Genomic DNA, 25,971 nt, shown 5'->3' with positions numbered 1-25,971 from the left:
CTTGTATTGCCATTGGTGTAGTTTTTTTGTGTAGCTTGTTTTGTTGCTATTTTGAGTCTATATATTGAGGCTTTATGTTGTAATAGGTTGTATGGTTAAGAAATAAAATTTAAGATTCAGTTCTCCCTCTCTCCGTCCTCTCCCAGGATCAAGTCTAAGATCCTCACAGAATCTGTCTTTGTTTTGTCCACTGAAGGACAAACAAATTGGCTTAATTAATAAGTGCAGAGCAAAGATTTATGGTGACTAATGTTATTAATCACGAAAAAGTTAAGATATGACAATCTATTTGAACATATTTGTACATGACAAATTCTTTAATCCAAACGTAAATGTTTAGAATGCTATAAGCTTTTGAATGAGTACATTTTTAGGAGATATGAACTCTTTACTAAGGGCTCGTTTGTTTCCACGTTATTTCTCCTTTTTTTCCGTTTGAAATTGGAAGACGCAGTCGTGGAAGATGTTTAGATGTGTAGCAGACTTTTTTAAAAACTCTGTTTTTGTATTGTTTTGAGAAGCATCATATATTAGCTTTTTCTATTTTAAAAAGACCTTTTCTCCTATTGACGTTTTTTATACCGAAACGAAAAATAAACCAAACAAAGCCTAATATTGCATACTCATAAACTTGCCCTTGGGTATTTGTTTGTCGATGAGAAATTGTGTAGGGCACTTACCCTCAATTAGAACTCGTATGAAGTTCTTGCCTAGTTGCCTGGTGGTTAATTGCCAGACGTACTAATTCTCTTCATAACTAGTTACTCCAAGTTCTTATTAGTTTATCACATAACCCTTTTATAACACCAACTTTGGTCATCATCTATAAATAAGGTGATCAAAGCTTAGTCATGGGCATGATGTAATCTTGTACGAGGCTAAAAATGTCCAACCAAAATCATAAATTCTCATTCTTTGTTTCTCTTGGCCCAATTTGAGCCATAATTTCTATCAGGTTCATCAGATTCATTATAAATCAAATCAATAAAAAGAATCTCACTACTCAATTTTCGTTTCTTTCGCCCCTTTGGGTAGGGGTGTCGATTTCGGGTCATGGGTCGGGTTCGGGTCGAACCTGGAACTGACCTGACACTATTCTGGGAAACCCGAACACAACCCGTTTTAGGAAACGGGTAAGTTTTTCGGACTCGAATTCGACCCAACCCGCTAGCACGGCAAACAGCTGGTTAGCGTGCTTTCGGTTCGGGTCGGCAACATCGGCGGTTGGCGGTAGCGTGCTTTAGCGTGGCGGGTAGGCTGATCTGCTCGGGCAGTGCGGGCAGTGCATGCCATTCCGGGTCATTTTTTGGGTTTTAGGGTCAACCCGAGCTTGACCCAGTTTTACAAACAGGTTGAAATATAGAACGTGAACCAAAATTTTCGGGTCGAGTTCGAGTCGGATTTTCGAGTCATGTCAAATATTGACACCATTACCTTTGGGCTCGATCTTAATAAGTAGTATACTCTTGGTGTTACTCCATGCATGAAAAGCATTGGATATAATATTCTAAAAGATGCGGTGAGTGTAGATCAATGCCTAAGACAACAAACTAGATCATAGAGGGTCTCGAGGAAAGATTGTTAAACTGTAATCACCTTAATGACCGATAGAATGATTGTCACATAAGAGCAATTTCAACATATGAAGGATCGTATTAATAAGATGATGCAAAGAATCTTCTAACTATTTCCACAGACATGCCCTCGTGCACAGTCTCTTTGAGCATATGGTTTAGCGCTTCTCCAATTCAGACTTTGTTTAGGACGGCTTTCTTATCGCTTCTCAAAATAATTTCTTAGTGCACAAATTAAAATTTTTCTGCTAAAAAGTTGCTTTACGAAGCAATAAGAAAGTTGTCCCAAACAAATTTTCAATATCACCATTCTGCTTCTAGAGCTGTTGCACTAACTTGTTCAGATGAAGAGCCATCTTTTCCTAAAGAGAGTATTGTAAACTACATCTTGGCAATCTCGTCAATCTGCAATTCACCAACTCTTATATGACCTTCATAACATATTCCACCAACACAAAACTGCTTTCTACAGCCACAAAATCCATATATTATGTTCAAATTCTTCTCTCCCTTTGAAAAAACGAAAAAAACTGCTATGATAGTTCAAATTTCAAACTAATCTCATTCTTTTTAAATGAGGAGCAGGGAAAAAAAACCAAGTCCAGAAATATTTTCAACTGTAGAACAGACAACTTGGAGTTAATCAGCTCAGAACAAAGATTTATGGTGACTAATATTATTAATCATGAATAATGTTAAGAAGATATGGTAATTTATATTAAATTCAACCACTGTAAAAATTAATTGTCCCCATTTGTGCATTCCTAATGTTGTTAATCACATATAATTCAAAACTGTAATATTTGATCAAATTATAAATTTTTATGAGATATAAACATTTTATAATATCATTTATACATTTAAATATAAGAATTTTTATCAAAACTTAATTTTTTTTTTGCTTAAATATAAATCGTTTTAACTAGAACATTTTCGAAATAGTCTCTGAACTGTTCGTGTGATGCCAATTTAGCCCTAAAGTATTTAGTTGCTCTAATTTAGTCCATCGACTATATAAAATTGATTCAAAATGATCCCTCACGTTATAAAGAAATTATTATGTGCAGACGTCATATGCAGTTCTACATCTGGATGAAAATCAGGTACAACCACGTCAGCGGTACCGAGCCATGGTACTGAGCGGTGCCGATCGAAGGGGTGATGTGGCACCTTCTAGTTAGTCTATGACGGCGTCCGGCTTCCGCACGACTTCCACACAGAATAATTTTTCCATGTTGTAATTGTAATGTAAAATTGAACCAAATTTAGTACTAAAAATATCATTTTGGTTCAAATTTGTATGGTCAATGGAATAAATTGGAGCAATGTAATACTTTGGAACTAAATCGGTCTCATATATGAACAAATGAGAGACTATTTTAAAGTACTTTTTAATATAAATAAAATTATATGGAAATTAATGGATTATTCTTAACAACAATATTCCTGCAGCAGACCTTTGTCCTGGATTTTTAAGCAAAATTTATATAATAAGGACAGTTAAAAACGCCAAAGGTAAAGTAACAAGGTAAAATCAATGCATTAAAGGTAATACAGCAGCATTTACATGCTAAGCTACACAAATCTTTTAACTGGACTGGCTTTCTACCTTTAATTTCTCTCAGATCATTGATGGTAAGTAACAAGTTCAGAGTTCAGAATTCAGATAACACTGTAGGATGCATCAGAGTGTATTAAGGCATCAATAAATGCCATTAGAAGCAGGAAATAAAAGAGATCATTAAATGCTATTCACACATGTAATGGTGCAATCACAGAAGGGTTATATAGCTATGTATAATATTAAAATTTTGACTTTTTTTTTTTTTTTTTTTTTGCAATTGTCAATTATTTGATCTTTTTAATCACTCAAATATAAACTTGATTTTTTTTTAATTTAAAAAATAACACAATCTGCATTATTGATGAAGGCCTTCTTCAGTCGAAAGTCAAATATGTGTATGACTTCGTTCAGTTGCTCTAGCAGAACGTCAAATTTTTCGCTATTTGCTTGTGGGTTGTTACACTGTTAACCTGCTATATATATATTAAGTATGGAAAGGAATATACTATGAATATTCTTTTTTTTGTGTTAGAAAATGGAGTTCAATTGGAGACGAGTTTTTGCATTTTGATGTATTACTGTATTTTGAAGTGAAAATTAAGTTTTTCGGTTGGAGATGCCCTTACTATATACACGCAAAACAATTTATTTTGGGATATGCAATTTCTTGCCAACATTGATATAAATGGAATATAGTTTATTTAAAAGCCACATAATAAATGGTGTAATAAAAGGTTAATAAAATAGCCTTACTATATATAATAATTTATGTAATGCCTTTTGTGATGCAATGCAATGTGGTAGGAGCAAGGACCTTGGAGTGCATGGTTAGAGCCCCAAGTGTGCTAGATTTTGTGAAGTTTATTGCTTACTTCTTTCATCCTACACATGCTCTATTTTTATTGCATTCTTAGAAACAAGAGAAGATTTATTATTTTCCTTAAAAATGTCTGTGAATTTTTTAATGCTTTGGACATTTGAGTAAGCTTGTTGAGTAAATCTTCTACATTAAAGCTAAAAAAGAACAAACTTCTTTTAAATTCTTTAGCCACTTCTATTTTTCTATAAAATGATTAAAACAAATATTTATCCAATTTATGACACAAAAGAGTAGATCAAGCTACCAAAATTCATGTGTTAGATTTTGTATTATAGCATAGCCCATGTCCTCTTAGTTATAAACATAAGATCAACTAAAAAATGTCTATTGGCACATAATCGTAGTGTAAACCTAAGATATGTTTGTATGTTGATTAAGATAATACTATATTTATCAATTGTATTAAGATTTTATGTCACTAAAATTACATCATTCTTTAACTTTGGTACTTTAACTTCTTTTGGCTCATCTTGCCTAATTGGAGAAATTATTATGTGCAGTCATCGAACACCATCCGGAGGCGAATCAGGACGCACCATATCACTTTTTACTGTATATTGCTATGTATCGGGTGGCGTGGTACATTCTGATTCGGCTCTGAACATTCCGGTGACTGTACATAATAATTTATCGCTTGATTGACTCCTTCATTCGAGTAGTTGCGTAATCCCCTTTATGTCGAATCAAGAACACCAATTAAATATTCTTAATTAAAAGTATTCTCAAATATCACACTCATAATGTAATTTCATTTGGGCAAGCTAAAACAAAAACTTCCTAGCATCAATTCTCATCCAACTTGATCAAAATATGTATAGTTTTTACTGACTAAACTTTTAAGGATATTTCCTGTAGCAGCCACTGCTACATTGAATGAACAATGTTGCCCTTTAAAACCTTCAACAAAGATCATGTCATGTAAAATCAGCCTGCAAATGATCAACAGTGAGAAGGGAGAAAGGAGATCAGAATGTCACAACAAGCCAAACAGGTGAAAGACAAAGAGCAAAGTAATGGAGGGCAGTGGGAACCAATTAGTAAGAGGAGAAAAAAAAAAAAGTGGAAGTCACATCAAATTCTCTTTGTTTGAAATGATATCCAATGCTTTTAATTATAAGGATGTGTTTGTTTCCTAGGAATTTCAAAGTGGGAAGCTATGATGGTAAGTACTTTGGCTTTTTGGTGGCCTACTTGATAAAGAAGTTTGGACACTATTTCAGCCATGAAATCTCTTATCATTTAAATGATTAATTAATAAGTAAATAGAGTTTTTTTTTTTTACATAATTTTTCATCTACAGTAATCTCATGACTATAATTTTTAGAACCGAATTAGCCTTCAACAATCTCTTTATAATTTATTTATTAGCACTCAGATTTATAACAAAAGTAGTTTTTTTTTTTTCCCCTTTGGAGTTTGGAACAATCAAATAGGATAGGCCTGCAGCCTCTAATAAACTTAATGCAACTCAGAATTCTCATGGTGCTCAAAAGCAGTGTTAGAAATAAAATGGAAAGAGAAATGATAAAAGATGAAGGTTTTTAATGATTCAGAGATCAATCTCTTATATTCATGAAGCATAATTTTTTTAAAGGTTTTGTTGGGACTGTTTTTTTACTATTTCTTAAAATAACTTTTTAGTATAAAAAATAAATTTTTTTACTAAAAAACTACTTTAAGAAGCAGTAAGAAAGCAGTCAAACGAAGCCTAAGATATGGAGTTTTTGCTATACAATGCAGTGCTTCCGATTTCTGACTACTAACTTTGTTAAAATAGTGAATAGAATGCAACAACAACAACAACATCAAGCATTTATCCCACTACGTGGGGTCGGCTTCATGAATCCTTTTTCTCCATTGTGTCCTATTAAAGGTCAAATTCTCGTTTAAATCTAATAAAGAAAGGTCATTCCTAATATTTTCTAACCAAGTTTTTTTAGGTTTGCCTCTACCTCTCTTAACAAGTCTTTTTAGGTCTGCCTCTACCTTTCTTAACATAAGTCAAATCTAATACATCTACTCTCCTAACCGGGCCATTGGAAGTCCGCCGTTTTATGTGACCAAACCATCTAAGACGACTCTCTCTAATCTTATCTTCTACTGGAGCTACTCCAATCTTTTCACGTATATGCTCATTTCGTATCCTATCTTTAAGGGTAAAGCCACTCATCCACCTGAGCATCCTCATCTCTGCCACACTTAACTTAGTATTATGCTTCTCTTTTAATGGCCAACATTCAGCACCATAAAGCATTGCAGGCCTCATTACCATCTTATAGAATTTTTCCTTAAGTTTGAGGGGTACTTTTCTATCACACAACAAGCCCGATGCATTCCTCTACTTCTACAATCCAACTTAAATTCTGCTGATAATATCCCCATCTATTCACCATCACTCCGAATAATAGATCCGAGATATATAAAACATGTACTCTTATTAATAACTTGATCGTCCAAAGTCACAATCCCCTCACTAGGTCTATTACTATAAAAATAGTGAATAGAATAATGATATTATATAAAAATATTCTCATGATAACTCTACTTTTTTTATAACTGTTGATTGCCTCCTAAATAGGGGAATTATGATTAATCAGATTTGTGTTATATGTAAACACCATAATAAAACTAAGTCACTCCCAACTCTTCTTCGATTGTGAAGTTTCTTTAGGCTCCTTAAAAATTGCATCCCTAAAGAAGAATTCTTTCACTTGGGAGGGGTCGTTAAATCAGGCCTTAGAATCATTTAAATTCAATTGGTTGTAAGATTATTAGGAGAATCTTCATTCTGGCTGTGCATATTACCGATTATTTCACCTGGCAACAAAAGAATAACAAAATTGGTTTTAATCTGCTATTGTTGAAGAGATCTATTTTGTTTGGTAATCTGCTAGCTGCATAATATGATTTTGAAGGATATTTGATGGGAAAAAAAGTCCTTTTTTTATTATTTTGGTTTTAGTTTTTTATTTTAATTAGGGGTGTCAATTCGGGTCAACGGGTCGGGTTCGAGTCGAACCCAGAATTGACCCGGCACTATTCAGGTCAATCCGAGGAACCCGACCTGACACAAATGACCCGAGGTTGATCCAAAATTGCTAGTTTTAGGGTAAAAAATCGGGTCAATCTTTGATTTTCGGGTCAAAAACAGGTCAAAACAGGATCAATCTCAGGTTTTCGAGTCAAATACAAGTTTTCGTGTAAATAACGGGTCAATTTCGGGTTGCTGGGTCAACCCGAACCCGAACCGGTTTTCAAAATGGGTTGATTTGTTGAACTCGAACCCGACCAATTTTCGGTCCGGGTTGACCCTAACCCGTATATTTTTGGGTTGAGTTTCGGGTCGTGTCAAAAATTGACACCCCTAATTTTAATTATGAAAGAGCTTCAAAGATAGAAGGCCCAGAAAAATTCCTCAAATTGAACTCAATCCCTAGAAAGTGGATTTATTATTGTGAATTTATTTATTTATTTTTTCAGCTTTTACGATCACTTATTAAATTAAAGAAACCTGATCCAACTAAAACACATCAAATACCTCACTTTCAACCTAATAGATGACACTACTAAAGTTAAAAGCATCAACAAACAAAATACAATGGAAAATTGCTCATTATAAAGCTCACCAAAAAGTGATTTTCTTCTCAGAGAAGCAAAGGGAGAGGCGACAAAAACCATTTATTCTCTTCTTGGCCGCAGCCAAATGTTAGACTACAAACTGCCTTTTGTACTCTTTATGTCACAGCCTATCTTCTTTGCTTGGAGAAGCCATGTTGCCTTCCTCTTCCCTCTCTTTAGATGGCTTCTAACTAAGGGGTGCAAATAAGTCGAGTCGAGCTCAAGTCCGGCCTTGTTCTAGCTCGACTCGCGAGACAAATACCGAGCTCGAACTTGAGTCGAACTCGACTCGCCATGGGAAAACGAACTTGTCGAGCTATCTGTCGAGTAAGAGCTCCGATCCCGCATTCGAGCTTTTGTTTCCTGCTCGCGGTTTTGTTTTCCCACCCTCCTCATCTTCCCGCCCGCAGTTTCGTTATCTCGCTTGCCCGATCGAGCTCTGATCCCGCTTCCCCCCACGTACAAATTGCCTTCCCACCTTCTGTCCCGCTCATGATGCGATCCGTTTTCCTGCGTGTGAAACCGATGTTCAGTTCCACCTTTGCGTCCGACTGCGTTTTCAATGTGCAGTTCCGTAAACCACTCGACGAGTAATCGAGTCGAGCATAAGGTTGTTCGAACTCAAGCCCGTGGAGCTCAAAATCATGTTTGACTCGTTAGTTCAATAAGCTCAACTCATCGAGCCCGTTAATGAGTCAAGCACGAGCCGGCACACAAGTCAGCTTGACTCGGTTGCACCCCTACTACTAATAGTATTTTTCTTCTTATGACTTTGCGCTCACTATCCTTATTCCATTATAAAATAAGAGTGCATCATTGTCCTCATAATGAACGTGTTGTTAGGATAGTGATAAACTTCGAGCAAAAATTATTCTCTAGACGAGTTTCCCTCACACCCACCTTTGCTTATCTTGTGACACCAATTAACTAGCTTCTCATATTTTTTCTTTACGAGTTCTCCGCTCTGAAACCATTTCATTCATTACATCTACCTAAAACTCTTCTCTTTATTGGGCATGCCAATTATATTTCTCATTTCCCTCTTTATTTATATTACTTTAGTTTACTAACTACCCTTACTTTCATACACCCTATCGAGCACACTTTCTCCTCAAACTAGAATTATCTTCGGTCAAAGGCTCAATACTTAGCACCCAATTTTCTCCTTGCCGGCCGCATCGACCCAATTGAGTTGAGGGCAAAATCTTGTCATTCATAGCCATAAAATTTTCATATCTTAATTTTTTTTTCCTTTTGCATTCAACACAAAACCTTAGATTAAATAGTCCACTAACCTAAAAAAAAAAGAGTTAATTAGTGATTTTTCTTTATATAAAATTAAAGATATTGATAGAAATAAAATTTATTTTTACCAACAGATATTGATGTTGCTCCTACTATATATTATCTTCCTTTCTTGTAATAAGAGTCCAAATGAAAACTTTGTCTTTTCATAGAACCAAAACTAGTAAAACTTCTTTCTTAATGAATAAGCAAACTCAATATGACTATTTTCTTTTCTATTTTCCCTTTTTTTTTTTTATAAGCTTATGGCTGTGAAGATTTTAGTATGTAAATTTTGGCTCTATAATTCTAGCACATGATATATGCTTGTTCTTGTAGGTTGTACATATAGTTATAGGAATGAAATTTGAAGAGAAATCATAAGAAGATCACAAAAATATAATAAGAGAATTATAAGATTATAAAACTAGTAATTATTTATCCAAATTATTAAATATTGAAATATTGCTCAAGTTACAATCACAAGATATGATGCCATTTTAATATTAAATAGTTAGAATGGGATACTCAGACATAGCTATTAAAAAAATAATTAAGCTTTTAATATCAATAATGAGTTTTAATCATTAGTCTAAGGCTTCTTTTGGGACAGCTTTTGATCAATATTTTTTTTTATGCTTTCAAAAAATTATTCTATTAAAAAGTTGTTTTATAAATCAATAAGAAAATGTCTAAAACAAATACTTATAACTATCAAACCAATATTATATTAATTTTAATATGAACTTTTTGTATTCATCACCCAAATATGTGATATTAGCATTCATAATTCAGCTTAATTTAATTGTTCCATGTGATTTGTGCCTTACATGAGTTCTATGCTTCGTTTGGGACAGCTTCCTTACTGATTTATAAAGTAGCTTTTTAATACAAAAATTTCGAGTTCAATAATTTCTTATATTAAAAAGCTTCTTTAGAAAGCAGGAATAAAGGTGTCTCAAACGAAGCGTTTGTTACTTCTATGATATCAAACAATGTTCAATAATTAGGATTTCATATGGTTGAGTGAGTTCTCATTGCTTAATATTGGATGGTATTGAAATACTTACGTCTAAGAGTGAGTAAGGGCTTAGGCGGATCCACATTCAAATTTGCCCACCCTTAAAAAATATATATTCATTAGAGAGGACTTTTTTGGAATTTTGCCTCCCTCCCTCTCAAAGAACTTTTTTGTCATAAATTTATTGATCGTGCGCCACTTTTTTCCATCCCACCTCCCGTCGTTCTCATAATCACAGTAGAAGTCCTCTAGTTCCATCGTTCGCAACTCGCAATATCAGGTCTCTTTCGCAGTCTCAAGAGGTCGCCGGCCTTTGCTTTTGCAAATCGCAAGAATTTGACCATCCTTAAAAAAATAGTACTCCCCCTATGCGAGAGAGTGATCTCCAAAAGTAGATTACTCTCATGTTAGGACGAAATCATCCACAAGAATTTAAACAATAGTAGGAACTTCCAAGCACCCAAAATTAAAGTTTCATTTGAGACGACATTCTTACTATTTTTCAGAAGCTTTTTGGTACAAAATTTATAAATAATAAAAAGAGCGTATCTATGAAGAATAATAAAAGCCAAACAGGCGAGATGACCAGTGGACTGGCAGGATGACCGATGGACAGGCAGACTCAGCATTTCTTATACACTTTATCATCCTCCATGATCAATTAATGCATCAAAGAACATTACAAAATCAATGCAAGAAGACAATACTTATCTCTATAAATAACTCCCCAACTTCAAAATACCATTAACCCAACCATCCACTCTTCAGTTCCCCTTTCATCCCATGAGGAGACAAAGCAGTGAACCAGCTGTTCTTCACTCCTCCATTGCTCTCCTGCAAGAAAGATTCAGACAACTTCAAAGAGTAAAAGAAAAGAGGGAAGAGAGAGAGCAAATAAGAGCCATCAATGAACATCTTCATCTTCAACAACAACAGCCAAAGTGGTTCGTTCACCCTGAGCTTCTGCATCCTTCAAGTCATCTAAGAAATAGTTCTTCTTTTCTCCTTGGTGAAAGTAAGGACTTCAATGAGTTTCAGAGCTTGGAAGCTTCCCTGTCATTGCGCTCATGGCCTCCTGCTTCGGTTATTCAGAGCTCTAATGGCTTCAACGAAGAAGTTGACACTTCTCTTCATCTGTAGATTATTCTTTTGGCTTTAAATATACTGCTATTTGATCTCTTGGGTCTCTCTATCTTCGAGTGTTCGGTGTTTTTTGAACTATGATGCTTGTTTTTTATCAGAAATTACTGGTTTTTGTGCCAATCCATATCATCTATGCTTTCCAAATTTGTTTTTTAATGCTTCGTTTTGCTAGTTTTTCATAATCAAAGGTCATTTTACGACCGTTAAGTTATGAATTTTGAAAACTAAATGAACCGTTGGAAGTATTTGGCAGCTTTTTAGATGATATGAGTTGGAAGCAAGATTCTTTGATGCAATTAATTACTAGAAAATTGTTTTTCAGAGAATTTTTAGCTATTTTTGATAGTCCTCTTATCTTCTTGCTTTCACAAATTGCCTTTTCCTCAGCTTTTCATTATGATAGTCCTCTTATCTTCTTCCTCCCATGTCTTGATCTCTGCTCTGTTTTACTTTCTATGGGTTGATTGCTTGAACTTCGAGATGTAGTAATAATATTTCAAATAATATGATTAATAATGTAATAATTATTAAATAATTTTAATTTAATTAAAATGTTGCGTTACTAAAATTGATTATTTAGCTACATTATTATTAAAAATTGTGACATTAAGGTCCTATTTTAGACAAATTTATTATTATTTTATTTTTTAGACTGCAATTAAAATTTCATTCGTTTATTTTTTTTTTAATTTTCAAAAAAATTTATAATGAAATGTTGGATTAGAGTTATTATTATCTGATAACTTTAAGAAAATAACTGTTAAATAAAAATAATATTTATAATATTTACATTAGCTTTCAAAAATTTATTCTGCCCACAGTAGCTTCCAAACTATTTTTATAAAACTTTATAGCCATCCCAGATGAACATAAATATTTTTATTTATCATAAAATTAACGAAAGTTATGAGTAAATATTAAGCGAGGAAGTAATTTTGCAGAAAAATATAGAAATGTAACAATGAAGCAATGATTACGTAAGCCACAAATGTGAATGTGACAAAGAAACAATGGTGTTGTTGTGGACTAAATATTCGCGGCGATATATAGAGAAATATAAAGTTTAATGTTTTAGTTTTGTATGAATATCCACCATGCAATTAGATAAAAGAGAGGGGTGTGATATTCATAAGAGGCACCGGAGTTTTTACATGGAAACTCTTGAAAATGGGGAAAAAATCATGAGGCGTTGCCTTGTTTAAATGAATCCACTAATATTTGTAGTTGATTACAAATGAGGCATGTTCCTTAGGGAGAAGGTCTTAACTTGATGAAACAAATATACATCATATAGAGTGCATTACATGGTGGGAGTTGGAAGAATCGGTATTGAAATGTTTGTTTGGTTAGCAAGTTCATAGTTGGTGAGCGATGTAGGTCGGAAGGATCATAGTCGGATGATGGATGTCGAAAATACTGTAGTCATGGGACGAAGGCTAGGGAGACTATAGTCTGAAGATGGTGGTCGAAGAGACCTTAATTGGTGGGCGATGGAGGTTGGAAAGACCGTAGTCGTAAACGGTGGTCGTAAGAATTGTTGTCGACGGGTGAAGGAAGTAAAAAAAGAATGTAGTCAAGCAACTGTAGTTGGGGAGACCATAGTCTGGAGATGATAATCAGAGAGACTATAGTCAGCGGACGACTGAGGTCAAAAAAATCATATTTGGGTGATGGTGATTGGGGAAACCATAGTCTGGAGATGATAATCAGAGAGATCGTAGTCGACATGCAACAAATGTCGAAAAAACTACAGTCGGGTGAATGTGGTCTAAAGGACCATACTTAGGTGATGAAGGTCGTAAAGACCTTAGTCGGGTGAAGGTGATCAGAATGATCGTAGTCGGGTGACAGTGGTCTGAGAGACCATAGTCAGCAAATGACGGAGGTCGGAAAGACCTTAGTCGGGGTAAACGGAGGTTCGAAGGACTGTCATTGGTGGACAATGGAGGTCAGAAAGACCATTGTTTGGCGATGGAGGTCAGAAACACCATAATCATTGAGTGATGGCGGTTAGAAAAACCATTGTCTGGCGATGGAAGTCGCAAGAATCATAGTTAACAGGTGATGGTGGTCATAAAGACTATTGTCTAGCGACGAAGGTCAGAAGGTTCGTATTTGGCGAGCGACGGTGGTCAGAAAGATTGTTCCCTGGCGACAGAGATCAAAAGGATAGTAGTAGGTGAGCGACGGCGGTCAGAAAGATCATTGTTTGGTGATGGAGGTCGGAAGGACGTAGTCACCAGATGGAGATGGTAAGAAAGATCATTGTCTAACAACGAATGTCAAAAAGTTGTAGTCGGCAGGCGATTGGTCAGAAAGACTATAGCTGGGGATGAAGGTCAGAAAGACATTAGTCGGGCAAAGGTGATCATAAGGACCATAATTGGAGGGTGACGATGGTCAAAAATATCTAAGTAGGATGGCGAGGATGGCTGAAAGGAAATATGGCGACCACCATCCGATGACAATTGGTGATCGGACGGAAGTTTGGAGAAAGTTCGACGATGATCGGTGGTCATGCATAAATACAGCGTTAGTTGGTGACCGAGCAGAAGTCTAATGACAATCGGTGGCTTGGCATAAGTTTGGCGACAATTGGTGGTCGAGTGGGATTTTGGCCACAAATGGTGGCCGGGTGGTGGTCGAAGAGGAGCTTGGTGGCAAAAAAAGATGTCAGATTGCTCTTCCTCTCCTCTCTCTCTCTCTCTCTCCGCCCCCGCCTCCAAATAAAAAGAAGAATGAGAGGTCTATTTATAGTTTTCTAGGACACGGTCAATAAATAGGAAAAAGACAAATGGCATGTTGGGAGTGGTTCGAATGAATGACTGATATTGATTCCCTTTATCAATGATAGTTTATGGAGCATTTGAGTGCCTTAATGATGTTAGAATTCATTGATCTTAGGCTCGTTGGATTCATCTCGTTTATCCGCTCGATTCTATTATAAGCATGGCGCATTTGAAAAACATTTTGTGATCCAATTTTTTGTTTGAATATTCCAATTGCGATTCAGGCCCTTGATTTGGACCCATTTGGGCTCGGATTGGATTGAATTTGGTATCGTTGGGTTCATCTTTCATGACATTCACTTCAAGTAAAAGTTTGTTGAAATCATAGTTCGGTTCATCCCGGATTTAATTTCAAAAGTTTTCAATCTAAATTGCATCAAAACTCGTGCCCGATCATAGAAATCTATGCATGAGATATAAGAATGCTTAACAATGCCAAACCAAGAAGATCTGCCCAATATTTGATATTTCAGCTGCTGTGGTGTCTCAGAGTTGCAGTTTTAGAAGGAAAAATCACTTTATTTGCAGAAGTTATTAAGCTTAGGAGTACGTTTGGGCAGCTTTTTCATTGTTTGATTTTGAATACAGCTTTTATATTTTTGTTCGGCTAAAGCAATAAAAAAGTCGTCCCAAACGAAGCCTAAGTCTTTCACACACAATCAGAACTCTAAATCGCCTTCCCCAACGAGATCTCTTCACAATTCTTCCCAACTAGAATCCGTTGCGACTTGTCGTGACCATCTCTTCATTTTTGAGGGTTATGAGAAGGTCTTTAACATTAATAAAGTATTATATTATTAAAATTTAGGAGTTAAATATATAAATATGATGATTATAAATTTTTTTTTTGTGATAATTATATATGCTTTGTATGTAAATTCCTTCAAATTTTTTTGTTTAGGAAAAGCCTTTTGCAACTATATGTGTCAAGACTACAATAAAAAAATTGTAATTTTTTTTTTCTTTTTGAAAAGGAAGAAATTTATAACATTTCAAAAAAAAATCCGAAGAATAAAAAAGAAAAAAAGTTTTTAAAGGATAATAGCAAAATAACTCGGAGATAGAAACGAAACCAATATATCTCAGACAAAATAGAAATGTGGAACATAAATATATTTATATAATTGAAAAAGAACAATTTTTCTCAGAATTTGTACAATTGCATTTTCTGAAAGTTGAAAAAATAATTAAAATACATATTATTCTAAAAGAAAAAAAAAAACATTTCAGGGGATAATTGCCCACCCTGAAATCTTCCTAGTTCCGTCTGTATTGAAGAGGAAGCCTCTATTTAAATTTACAAGGTTCCATAAGAGTACTTGAGATTAATAATAATAATAATAATAATAATAATTAGGTGAATGTGAGTTCATACTTTTTATCTGGTCCGATGAACGTACGTAGAGGTACGTTCGGCCGGCACTGAGATTGCGCCACGTAGCAGGCAGAAAACGAGAAATACCGAGCAAATACCGAGCAATACCAACAATAACGAGAAATATCATTATGTGAAGACAAAATACCGAGCAATACCGAGTAATACCGAGTAATAACAAAAAATACCAAGTTTTTTCTAGAAAAACTAGATATTTTTTGGTATTACTCGATATTGCTCGGTATTACTCGGTATTGGTCTTCACATAGCGGTATTTCTCGTTATTACCAAGCAATACCTAGCAATACCGAGCAAATACCGAGCAAAAACCGAGTAACTCAGTGATGACCGAACGTAGAGCTACTCTGATCAGAGGACCTAATAAAAGTTCTTCGATAAGAGGGGGAATTCCTTAAAATATATTTGTGCTAATTCAGTTTTTAGTGTTAGTCGGTTCGTTAGCCACTCTAATACTTAAATTTTAGAAAATGGGCTGATTGTTCTAGTTGCTTGCTTAGTTTGTATGGTAATGGGCTTTTAATAGACTGGGCTTTGAGCTTGAAATATTGTTTTGTTGCCCTTGCTTTTGGTTCTGGATATATTTATTCCATTCGGGCCTATAGTTTGGAGTATCTGTAAATGGGCTTAAATGGTCTTTTTGGTTTTGAAATGCTGATCTGATAAGAATTTGTGGAAAGTTAGGTATCTTTTTATAGTTTGTGTTCAATCTTGATAGAAGCTTTTGCATAAGAATTAAATATTTTTAAACAAAAAATACAAGAGTTAATGATTTGGCTTAAAGTAATTATGTGATTTGTAGGTTTTATAGAACTTTAAAAAAAAACAAATTATTTGAAGATATCCTAATTAAACAGTTTAATTACTTTAAAATGCGTGTAATATTAATTATTTATGGAGTGCATTTATCTTAAAGTATATTCAAGAATTTTAAGGCTTATCATAACCAACATTTTGATTAGAAAATCCTAACACAATTTTCTTTTGACTTTATCATTTTTCATTATAGTTGAATAATGTTAGTGAACGTGAGTGATTTTTATGACAACTTAATATGATTTAGTAATATATTAATCTGAGTCATCGAATGACTATAAGAAGTTTTTTATTGAGGGATAGTAATAAATAATGTGGACAACTCTCATTAGAATGAATAATATTTACATGAGTTTATTTGATTTAAGTTCATATCAAATAGACAAAAATATCAAATAGAAAACTTTGATTTTAATGTTAAAATGGGATTTATGATCATTTTAATATCACCCTCCTAAATAATATCTACTAAATACATATCAATAAAACTTATCATACCCTTTTTTTTTTAATGCAAATTTTCATGAAAAATATCTAAAACTTATCATACCTTAGAACTAGTAAGGCCCAAGAGTCTTTTTTTTTTAATTAATTTTTTTAATTAGTAGTTATCGACTGCCTAACGCAATTTTCTATTTTTCTCACCCAAGACTTGGGACCTAACAATGGTGGTGCAAACCTAAAAAATATTGGTTAAAAAATATTAGAAATAATATTTATTTATTAGATTTAGATGAGAATTTGACTCTTAACAGAACACGATGGAGAAAAAGCATTTAAGTAGCCGACCCCACATAGTGGTTGTAGCATGGTCTGGTGAATCTATATACTTATATTTATTGAATAAGTTTTAGATGAATTGACATTTATTTAACTCTAGAATATAATAAATTTTCTAACAATTTGCTAAAAAATGATGATTTTATTATTATTAATAAAATTATTTTTAAAAAATATATATCTTTTATTTATAAGCAACCAAATGAGTCCTAACTCATCTCCCAAATTAATAAAAGAAATATGATTGATATGATTTTATAATTTTAGTGAACTATATCAATTGTTCAAATCAATTACTAATAATGATTAGTAATAATCTTATGAAATATATTGGTAAGGTAAATGATAATATATTTAACCGTATGAGCCATAATTTGTACTAAAATGAAAAAAAAATAAAATTGTGATGTAATTTATTTATTTTTAAATTATTTTGAGATGAATGAAATGTATAAATGTTAAAAAAATTGCATAAAATTATTTGAGCTTTAGTTTTTTATAAATAAATAATCAAATTAGTAAATTATATTATTCAGCTCATCAAATATTTATCTAAAATAAGCATTTTTATGTTATTTATTTTATTTATTTCGGGTTTCTAATAAAATCCAAACCAAATGTTCGGTAATCACGTTATTTTTTGAATTAGGCTTCATTGGGCAACTTTTTTACTACATTTAATTTTTAGACTGTAATTATATTTTCAATTTGAATATTATTTTTGTTGCTTTTAAGAAAATTTATTTTATAATTTAGTTACTTTTTACAACTATTTAAAATAATTTTTTTCATAATAATTCATAGTCATATTTACAAAAAGCTTCAAATAGTCTCAAACGAATCCTTACAGTATGTTTGGGGAGAAATTATTATGTATCGAGTTTGGATGTAACTTTTCGTCCGGACTCCAAGCACGTGAAGACACTTGGATTTTCTCTCTTTTGTACACACCTTTTATATAAGAGAGAGAGAGAGAGAGAGAGAGAGAGAGAGAGAGAGAGAGAAGTCCATGTGTCTTCACCTATTTAGAGTCTAGATGAAATACTTACTTCGCATGTAATAATTTTTTATGTTTAGAATGATTTCAATTTTTATAAAAATGGTTGTAAAGTTAGTGTAGAAAAAAGCTTTTTCGAAAGCTATTATGAAAGATAATATTCTCAGCACAATTTTTTTAATTAATAAAAAAATTGTAGCAAAAAAAAATTATAATTATCACCTGAAAAAATGAAAGAGGAAGAAAGCTGTCATAAACCATTCGTTATCAGATGATTAGTAAAGAAATTAGTTCGGCGTGAACAAAGCTATACGGAATCTAAGCAGATTCGGCCAATCAGAGCCGTTGTTTTAAATTCGGCACGAAGACGCGTGGGATCCGTACCGTACGTATAAGATCAATAGTCATCAATGCGGGTATGTATCGACGGCTGAGATTACAGTACATGTTACTTTTCACGTGAGAAGATCTAACGGATACTGCTGATGCAATTCCTACAACAGCGAACATTTACGTACACTAAGATACTACCTAATTACAGAATACGTACTTAAATAATTCTCTGAAAAAGTTTGTTATTCAGATTAATCTGTATTAATTTTTTTTATAAGAACGAAAAAGTACTGGATAAAATATTAAATTAATATTATATGTTTGTTGAGTCTTGAAAAATTAGTGGCGGTAGAGAGATAGACTTTAGCGTCCTGATATCAACTCCTTCGATCATAAATCATTTATTGAGAATTTGAGTGTCTTGATGATGTCAAAATTCGACGATCTTGGGCTCGTTCGATTCTTCCGGTCAAGCCGCTCAATTCAACTATAAGTATGTCACATTTGGATATCATTTGATCATCCAATTAAATATCTAAAGCCTTCAAATAGGCTTCGGGCCCTTGATTTGGATCCATTAGTGTTCGCATTAAACCGATTTTAGTGTCGTTGGGTTCAACTCCTCAAGACATTCAATTTGACTATAAGTTTGCTAAAATCAAGGTTTAGATGCTCACATATTTAGTTTTAAAAAATTTGGATTCATATTTGCATCAAGATTCATGCCCGATTAATATGATTTTTTTATGACATATTAATAATAGATCTTAATTGCCATAATGAATAATGGGTATTAAAATACTTAATAGGCATAGATCAGGTTTTAAATTGCAGTGTCAATAAATGATCAAATCTAATAACTCGATCAGGCATGACTCGAAAAAACTAAATTTTGGTTGAGCTAACTATTTTTTGTGCTAGGTTTAGGTCTGAAATTTAACTCGATTAATTGAAAGTTGGGTTTTTTTTTTTTTTAGTTGGGTTTGATTTGTCTCAAAATTCTAAAATAACATCACATTCATGTAATTATCAGTTAGCTCATGGTTAAATGGCTTCATTTTAAATGCTTTATATAATATCATTTAATTCAAATGAATTTATAAAAAGTGGGATAAAGTTAAGAATTTTTTTTTTTAAGAACACTTTATTCCATAAAAAGAAGGGAGATACAAACAAGTCCAGTCACAGACCAAACAAAACACCACAATAAGGTCAAAACAACCAAGACCTGACAACTCACATCAATGCGGGCATTAATAAACGAGACAGGCTCAGTTAAAGGTGGATCAACTGCAACAATCCAAAACACTTGAAGCCAATCAATTTGTGACTTAACATTATCCCTCGATCTGACACCCACGTGGGCATAAAAAAGCATTAGCAAACAGTAAATCAACTGAGACATCAGCTTGCTGCTCATTTACTCCAAATCCCATAGAAGTTGCTGACACAAGCCGATCAACAGGCGTCACAGGAGACACAATAGAAGGGTTAATAGCAACAACACCAACAAACACTTCATTTCCAACAATAACAGCAGGACTAATAGCCTCCCCAACCACAGCCCCATCATGAAAAGCACCAATGGAATTCTAGGTACCCATAAGAGCCAAAGCATCATTAGAACCCCAACATTTACAACCTCAGACAGTCTACCCAAAGGAACAGTAGCATCCAGCTCCAAAGAAGCAGGGTCAAAATTCACAACATCAACCTTATCACCATCATCAATACAATTCACCATATAATTGTTTAAGGTCAAATTAGCATCCTCTCCAATAGCATTCTGCAAGGTCATAGGGGAGCCATCGCCCCCATCAATTAAACCCACCACATTTCCATCATCACAATCATTCACATGATGAAAAATGTTATCCTCATTAACTACCAAAACCTTCTCGCCCTCAGGTAAATCAACAGCAATCGCAGAGACATCGTGACAGCCAACCCCGAAAGAACCAGGAAACACAAAAGGAATATCAACCGAATTGGCTAAACATTGGTTCGACTCAAGTTCCACAACAACATCCTCATTAGACACGCCGGACTAACTCACATTTTTATAGGCTCAGTAACAGTAGGATGAACCTCCCGATTCATATGGGCTTTTAACAAATGCGGGTGCAAGATAAGACATTATGATTTGGAATGCCCCAAAGATTTGCAATGAAAGCAATACAATGGAATATCCTCCATAATAATTGATTGGACATACCCTAAATTATCCGGATAAATCCAAACCTTGTCAGGAAATTATTTGGAAACATCCAACTCGACCAGAACACGAGCAACTGAGGGTCTAGAACCAGTAGAGATAGCATGATAAATTTTAAGGGGGCAGCAAAACATGGAACCGAAGCCATGAAGAATCCTTGGAGAAAAAAGATGAGGTCTCAAATTCGGAAAAGACAGTCAAATAGAAATAATAGGTGATTTATCATCCATATCAAACGAAGACGACCACTTGATCAACCACATGTAACAATTATTAATAAAATAGGATCGATGTGCAAAGATACGGCAGTAATCCAAATCGTTCACTATTTTTATCAAGACGTGCTTCAGATTGAGCACCGTAACAGAGAAATCACCGATAAGTTTAAGGTTGAAAAAAAAATTTCGAATAGCTTCAAGGGAAGGCCGGTGGGTAGGAAATTTCCCAACCAAAGTGAAATCAAACGGCGCGGCAAGAGAAAGAATCTCGGCCTTAAAAATTCACAAAGAGGGAAGCCCGCGGTGAGTAGTGATTTTCAGGTTAGGAAAAGAAGATACGTTACTAGATAAAACATCATGAAAGGACTTGGAAGTTATTTTGCCATCAAGAAATCTGGCATCCACTAAGTGCTTACCAGCCATTGAAAGCAGAAGGCACGAGAAAGCACAAAAAACTCAAGGAATGCACAAAATGAAAAGGCAAATCATTTCTCTGAACGAAGATGCATTGTCGGAAGGGACGAGCAAGGCATCAAAACAGGTTTCGCCACGGAGGGAAAAAAATCCTAGCAGAGCTCATTCCTCCCAGATTGTTAAATCTTTATAATTATTTTAAGAAAGATGACCTAAACTAATTACACATTTTTGTTTTATTTGATAGTGGTTGTATTGCGTAAAAAATTATGTAAGTATACCTTGATGTAATTTATGTCAGGATTAACTTGAATGCTCTTAGATTTATGCTGATTAGAGCTTGATTATGATATCATAATTGCATCAATCCCAGAGTGAATCTAAGAGCATTAAAACACATCATGATCCAAATTATATAAGGATATTCTTACTAAGATGAAACAAATCCAAGCAAACCCTCAAAAAAGGATAATGCTCATAAATTTGGTCTTAAAAAGAGTAAAAGTGCTTAATTTCAAAGTATTAAGTAGAGGAGAAAATTGTGAAGAATATTTTTATAAATTTTTAATTTATAAATGAGTTTAAAACGATTAAATTTTCTTTTATATGAGTATAATATAAGCTTCTTTTAGGATATCTTTTAACCTCTATTTTTTTGTTGGTTAAAAAAAAAATTTAATAAAAAACTGTTTTAAAAAATAGTAAGAAAACTATTCCAAATGAAATCATAATTTTTACTTAATGTATATATATTTTATTTATTTCAAAACAAATTTAATAATTTTAAGGCTTATGAAAATTAACAAATATTATTATAAATTTTTTTTATAAATTAAAATTCATCTTTTTTTTTTTAAGATTGTTGCGTCCTGGAATATTCGCGGCGGTAGAGAAATATTTAGTTTAACGTCTTAGCATTGTACGAAGGCTCGGATTGGGTTGATCTTGGTGTCGTTGAGTTCGTATTTCCGAGACGCTCAGTTCGACTATAAGCTCGCTGAAATCGGAGTTCAGGTGCTCCCGGATTTAATTTTTGAGGTTTCCAACTAACTTTTGCCTCGAGATTCGTGCCCGATCAAGCTAATTTTGTGATGACGTATCAAAGATAAAAGACGATGTGGTAGGCTTATGGAGCATTTGTTCTCAATGCTGTGCTGTGTTCAGTTCGAGTAGCACATCGTTGAAGTTCGGATTGTTAGGGTTCGGCCACGCGTCATTTAGGTCACAGGTACACAAGTCACGGGCTTCTTAAGAAGGCTGGGTTTAGAATTTAAAGGTGAGAATTTCAATGCAAATCAAATAATTACATGCATAAAAATTTTAAAGATGAAAAACATTATTTTTATTGGGATTTTAATTTGATCAAGCATAATAGTTAATGAAAAATGTGAATCTAGAAGCACTAAAAAGGTGTTGAATGTACTGATTTTCTTTACTTCAAAAATTATTTAAGAACTAAACTAGCTATAAACAATGCAAAATAATACTAAGAATGATCATATTATTGCAATCATACTTGTTGCATCTTGAAGTATTCGCGGTGGTGGAGGAATATAAAGTTTAGCATCTTAGCGTTGTACGAAGATCCAGCACTCAAGCATATAACAGAGAGGGTGTAGCATTTATAAGAGATACTAGAGTTTTTACGTGGAAACCCCTGAAAAAGGGGGGAAAATCATGAGGTCTGGCCCAGTTTGAATGAATCCACTAGTATTTGTAGTCAATTATAAATGAGGCCCTTCCTTAAGAGAAGGCCTTGAATTAATGTCACAAATGTACATCATATAGAGCGCATTACATTTTGGGAGTTACAATAATCAATATAAACAAGTTTTTTTGGTCGGCATGACCATAGTTGATAGGATAGAGGTTGGAAAGATCGTCGTAGGCAGGAGACTGGGGTCAAAAAGACTATTGTCCGGCGATGTACGCCTGAAGGATTGTAGTATGCAGGAGATCGAGGTCAGAAAGACCGTTGTCTGGTGATGTATGTCGGAAGGACCATAATCAGCAGGACACAGGGGTCCAAAAGACTGTAGTTGGCTAGAGGTCGGGGAAAGATTGTTGTTTTAGGGGGAACTCTGGTAGAATTATGGGTATTAAGTGGTGGCCCGATAGAAGTCTGGGCTTCAGGTGGTGGTTCGACAGAAGATTGGGCCTTAAGTGGTGGTTCGACAGAAGATTGGGCCTCAGGTGGTGGTCCAGCAGAAGTTCAGACCTCAGGTGGTGAATCGGTAGAAGTTCGGGCCTCAGGTGGTGGTCCGACAGAAGTCTGGGCCTCAGGTGGTGGTATGATACAAGCCTGGGCCTCATGTAGTGGTCCGATAGAAGTCCGTGTGTCAGATGGTGGTTCGGCAAAAGTTCAGGCCTAAGGTCGTGATTCGACAGAAGTCCAGGCATCAAGTGATGGTCCGATAGAAGATTGGGCCTCAGGTGGTGGTCCGTCATAAGTCTAGACCTAATGTGTTGGCTCGGTAGAAGTCCGGGCCTCAGGTAGCCGTCCTGTAGAAGTCTGGCCCTCAGGTGGTGGTCTGACAGAAGTCCGGGCCTCAGATAGTGGTCTGGCAAAAGTCTGGGCCTTAGGTGGTGGTCCGGCAGAAGTCCGAGCATCAGGTGGTGGCCTGGTGGAGCACAGGGCCTCAAGTGGTGGTTTGGTGGAAGACCATGTGTCACATGGTGGCCTGGTGGAGCTCAGGGCCTCAAGTGGTGGTCCGGTAAAAGTTTGGACATCACGTGATGGCCTGGTGCAGCTCAGGGTCTCAAGTGGTAGTCTGGCAGAGCAACAACGTCATGTGGTGATCCGGCGAAGCTCAAGCGGTGGTCGAGGAGGATCAAGGAGGCAAGAGCGATATCCAATCCATATCTTGCTCTCTTGCTTGGAGCCTCCTTTTCAAGAGAAATGAGGGGTCTATTTATAGATTTGTAGAGTGGCATGACATGTAAATAGGTGAGAGATCAGGGGTAAATGAGGAGTGGTTGGATGGACGACAGATGTTGAATCCCTTGATCATGGAATGTTTGATGGACATTTGAACGTCTTAGTGATGTTGGAATTCGGTGATCTTGAGCTTGTTGGATTTGTCTCGTCGAACCGCTCGATTCGGTTATAAGCACGTTATGTTTTGAAACCGTTTGGCAATCCAAATTGTGGTTCGAACCTTCCAATAGCACTTCAAACCCTTGATTTGGACCCGTTTGGGCTCAGATTGGGTTGGATTTGGTGTCGTTGGGTTCGTGTTCTCGAGACGCTCAGTTCGAATATAATTTTGCTGAAATTAGAGTTCGGATGATCCCAATTTTAATTTTAGAAGTTTCCAACTTGATTTTGCATCAAGATTCGTGCCCGATCAATATAATTTTTTGATGATGTATCGATAATAAAGTTTTTGAATATGAGTATTTGAAGTGGAAAAATTGGCATAATCAATTTAAGCTGAATCGAGGGAATAAAAAAGAGAAATTTCACTCTCTTGTGCTTGTATAATGGTGCACATCGACCATGATGTCAATGATACTTAGAGTTAGTTGATGATGTGAATCATTATTAGCGATGAGCATACATTGATGTCGACATCATGCATTATCCTTATTAATAATGATAGGCGTCAAGATTTATGTCCATTATGATGTTAGCTTTATAAATAATGGCATGTAATAATTTTGACGTTAATAGCATGCATGCATTGGCTTTGTTGACGACGACATGCATCAAGATTGATGATAATGGCATGCACCAATCTTATTGACAATATCATGCATTGACATTATTATCGAAATCATGTATAATCGTTATTGGTGATAATAAGCATCGATATTATATATCATAAGGTGATATAGTCAGAGATGTCAGATATGTATAAATTTGCTAAAATTATTCAAACGATCCAACAACTAATTTTGAAAGTTTTTTTACTTAAAAAATGTGCCTCTTTCTCAAAGTTCCTATCACAACCTCATCATATTAGTAATATCACTAAGACTCCAAAGGCTTTCTCTACTAAAGCAACCAATGAGTTCAAAAGGCATATTCAAGAAGATCACAAGGATTACCTTTCCAACTATTGAAAGTAACTTAAACCGATAGAGATGACTTTCTTACTGCTTCTTAAATCAGTTTTTCAATACAAAAATTAAAATTTTTGTACTAGAAGCTGTTTTAAGAAACATTAAGAAAATCATCCCAAATAAAGTCTAAGAACAGTATTTTTTGATATAAAATTTACACCAATTTTAGTACTTCGGCATATGAGAAATTTTGTTCTTGTCCCAACAACCTTGATGTATTTCATGAATACAACACTGTGCACTCTTCTTCTTTCTCTCTCTACGTGTCTTCTTCTCCTTCTTTCTCTTCTCTCCTCATCTCTCCACCCCAATCCATCTAGATACCAGTACATTTTCACCTTCAATTCCCCCTCTCCATCCATTTACTCCTTATTTCTACGGCCAACTATATATGGCCTTCAATGTTTCATAAATTATGAACGTGCAAACAAACAGTCGGTTGGCTGCTCTAATTCAACCAAATTATTATTTTTATGCAGCACTAGAAAATATTTATCTGAACAATCAAATGAACTGTTCTATAATTATCTTATTTATTTAATTATCACTATTAGGTGTGTGAATACGACCATGCCAGCCCAAATTGGTTGGGTATCATTCAATTCAACTAATTATGATGAAGATTAGCTTAAAATTATTTGATTTTTTTTTAAAGATTGGTGCTCTATGTAGTTTGTATTGTACTAATCTCAAAGAGAATTTAATGATTTTCAAGCATATTATGATATAATTTCTTTCACATTTGTGTTACTATTCAATAAATGCATGGGCGGACTAGGGCTAGCGGTTCGAGCATACATACACATTATCTCATATGACATTCTAAATGATAGAGCTTGTGTTTAGTCGAACTGGGAGTGTAAGATA

At 34.6% G+C, this 25,971-nt stretch overlaps 1 protein-coding gene across 1 annotated transcript; it reads left to right on the top strand.

The window, feature by feature from the left end:
• The first annotated feature begins 10,724 nt into the window (after positions 1–10,724).
• LOC110105295 lies at positions 10,725–11,081 on the top strand. The gene has a single exon (XM_020834736.1). It carries the CDS (start codon positions 10,725–10,727, stop codon positions 11,079–11,081), a length of 357 nt encoding a protein of 118 aa, XP_020690395.1.
• Positions 11,082–25,971: the final 14,890 nt, after the last annotated feature.

This window comes from Dendrobium catenatum, unplaced genomic scaffold, assembly GCF_001605985.2.
Source record: "Dendrobium catenatum unplaced genomic scaffold, ASM160598v2 fragScaff_scaffold_716, whole genome shotgun sequence".
Taxonomy (NCBI): domain Eukaryota; kingdom Viridiplantae; phylum Streptophyta; class Magnoliopsida; order Asparagales; family Orchidaceae; genus Dendrobium; species Dendrobium catenatum.
This window is presented reverse-complemented; position numbering and strand designations above follow the sequence as displayed.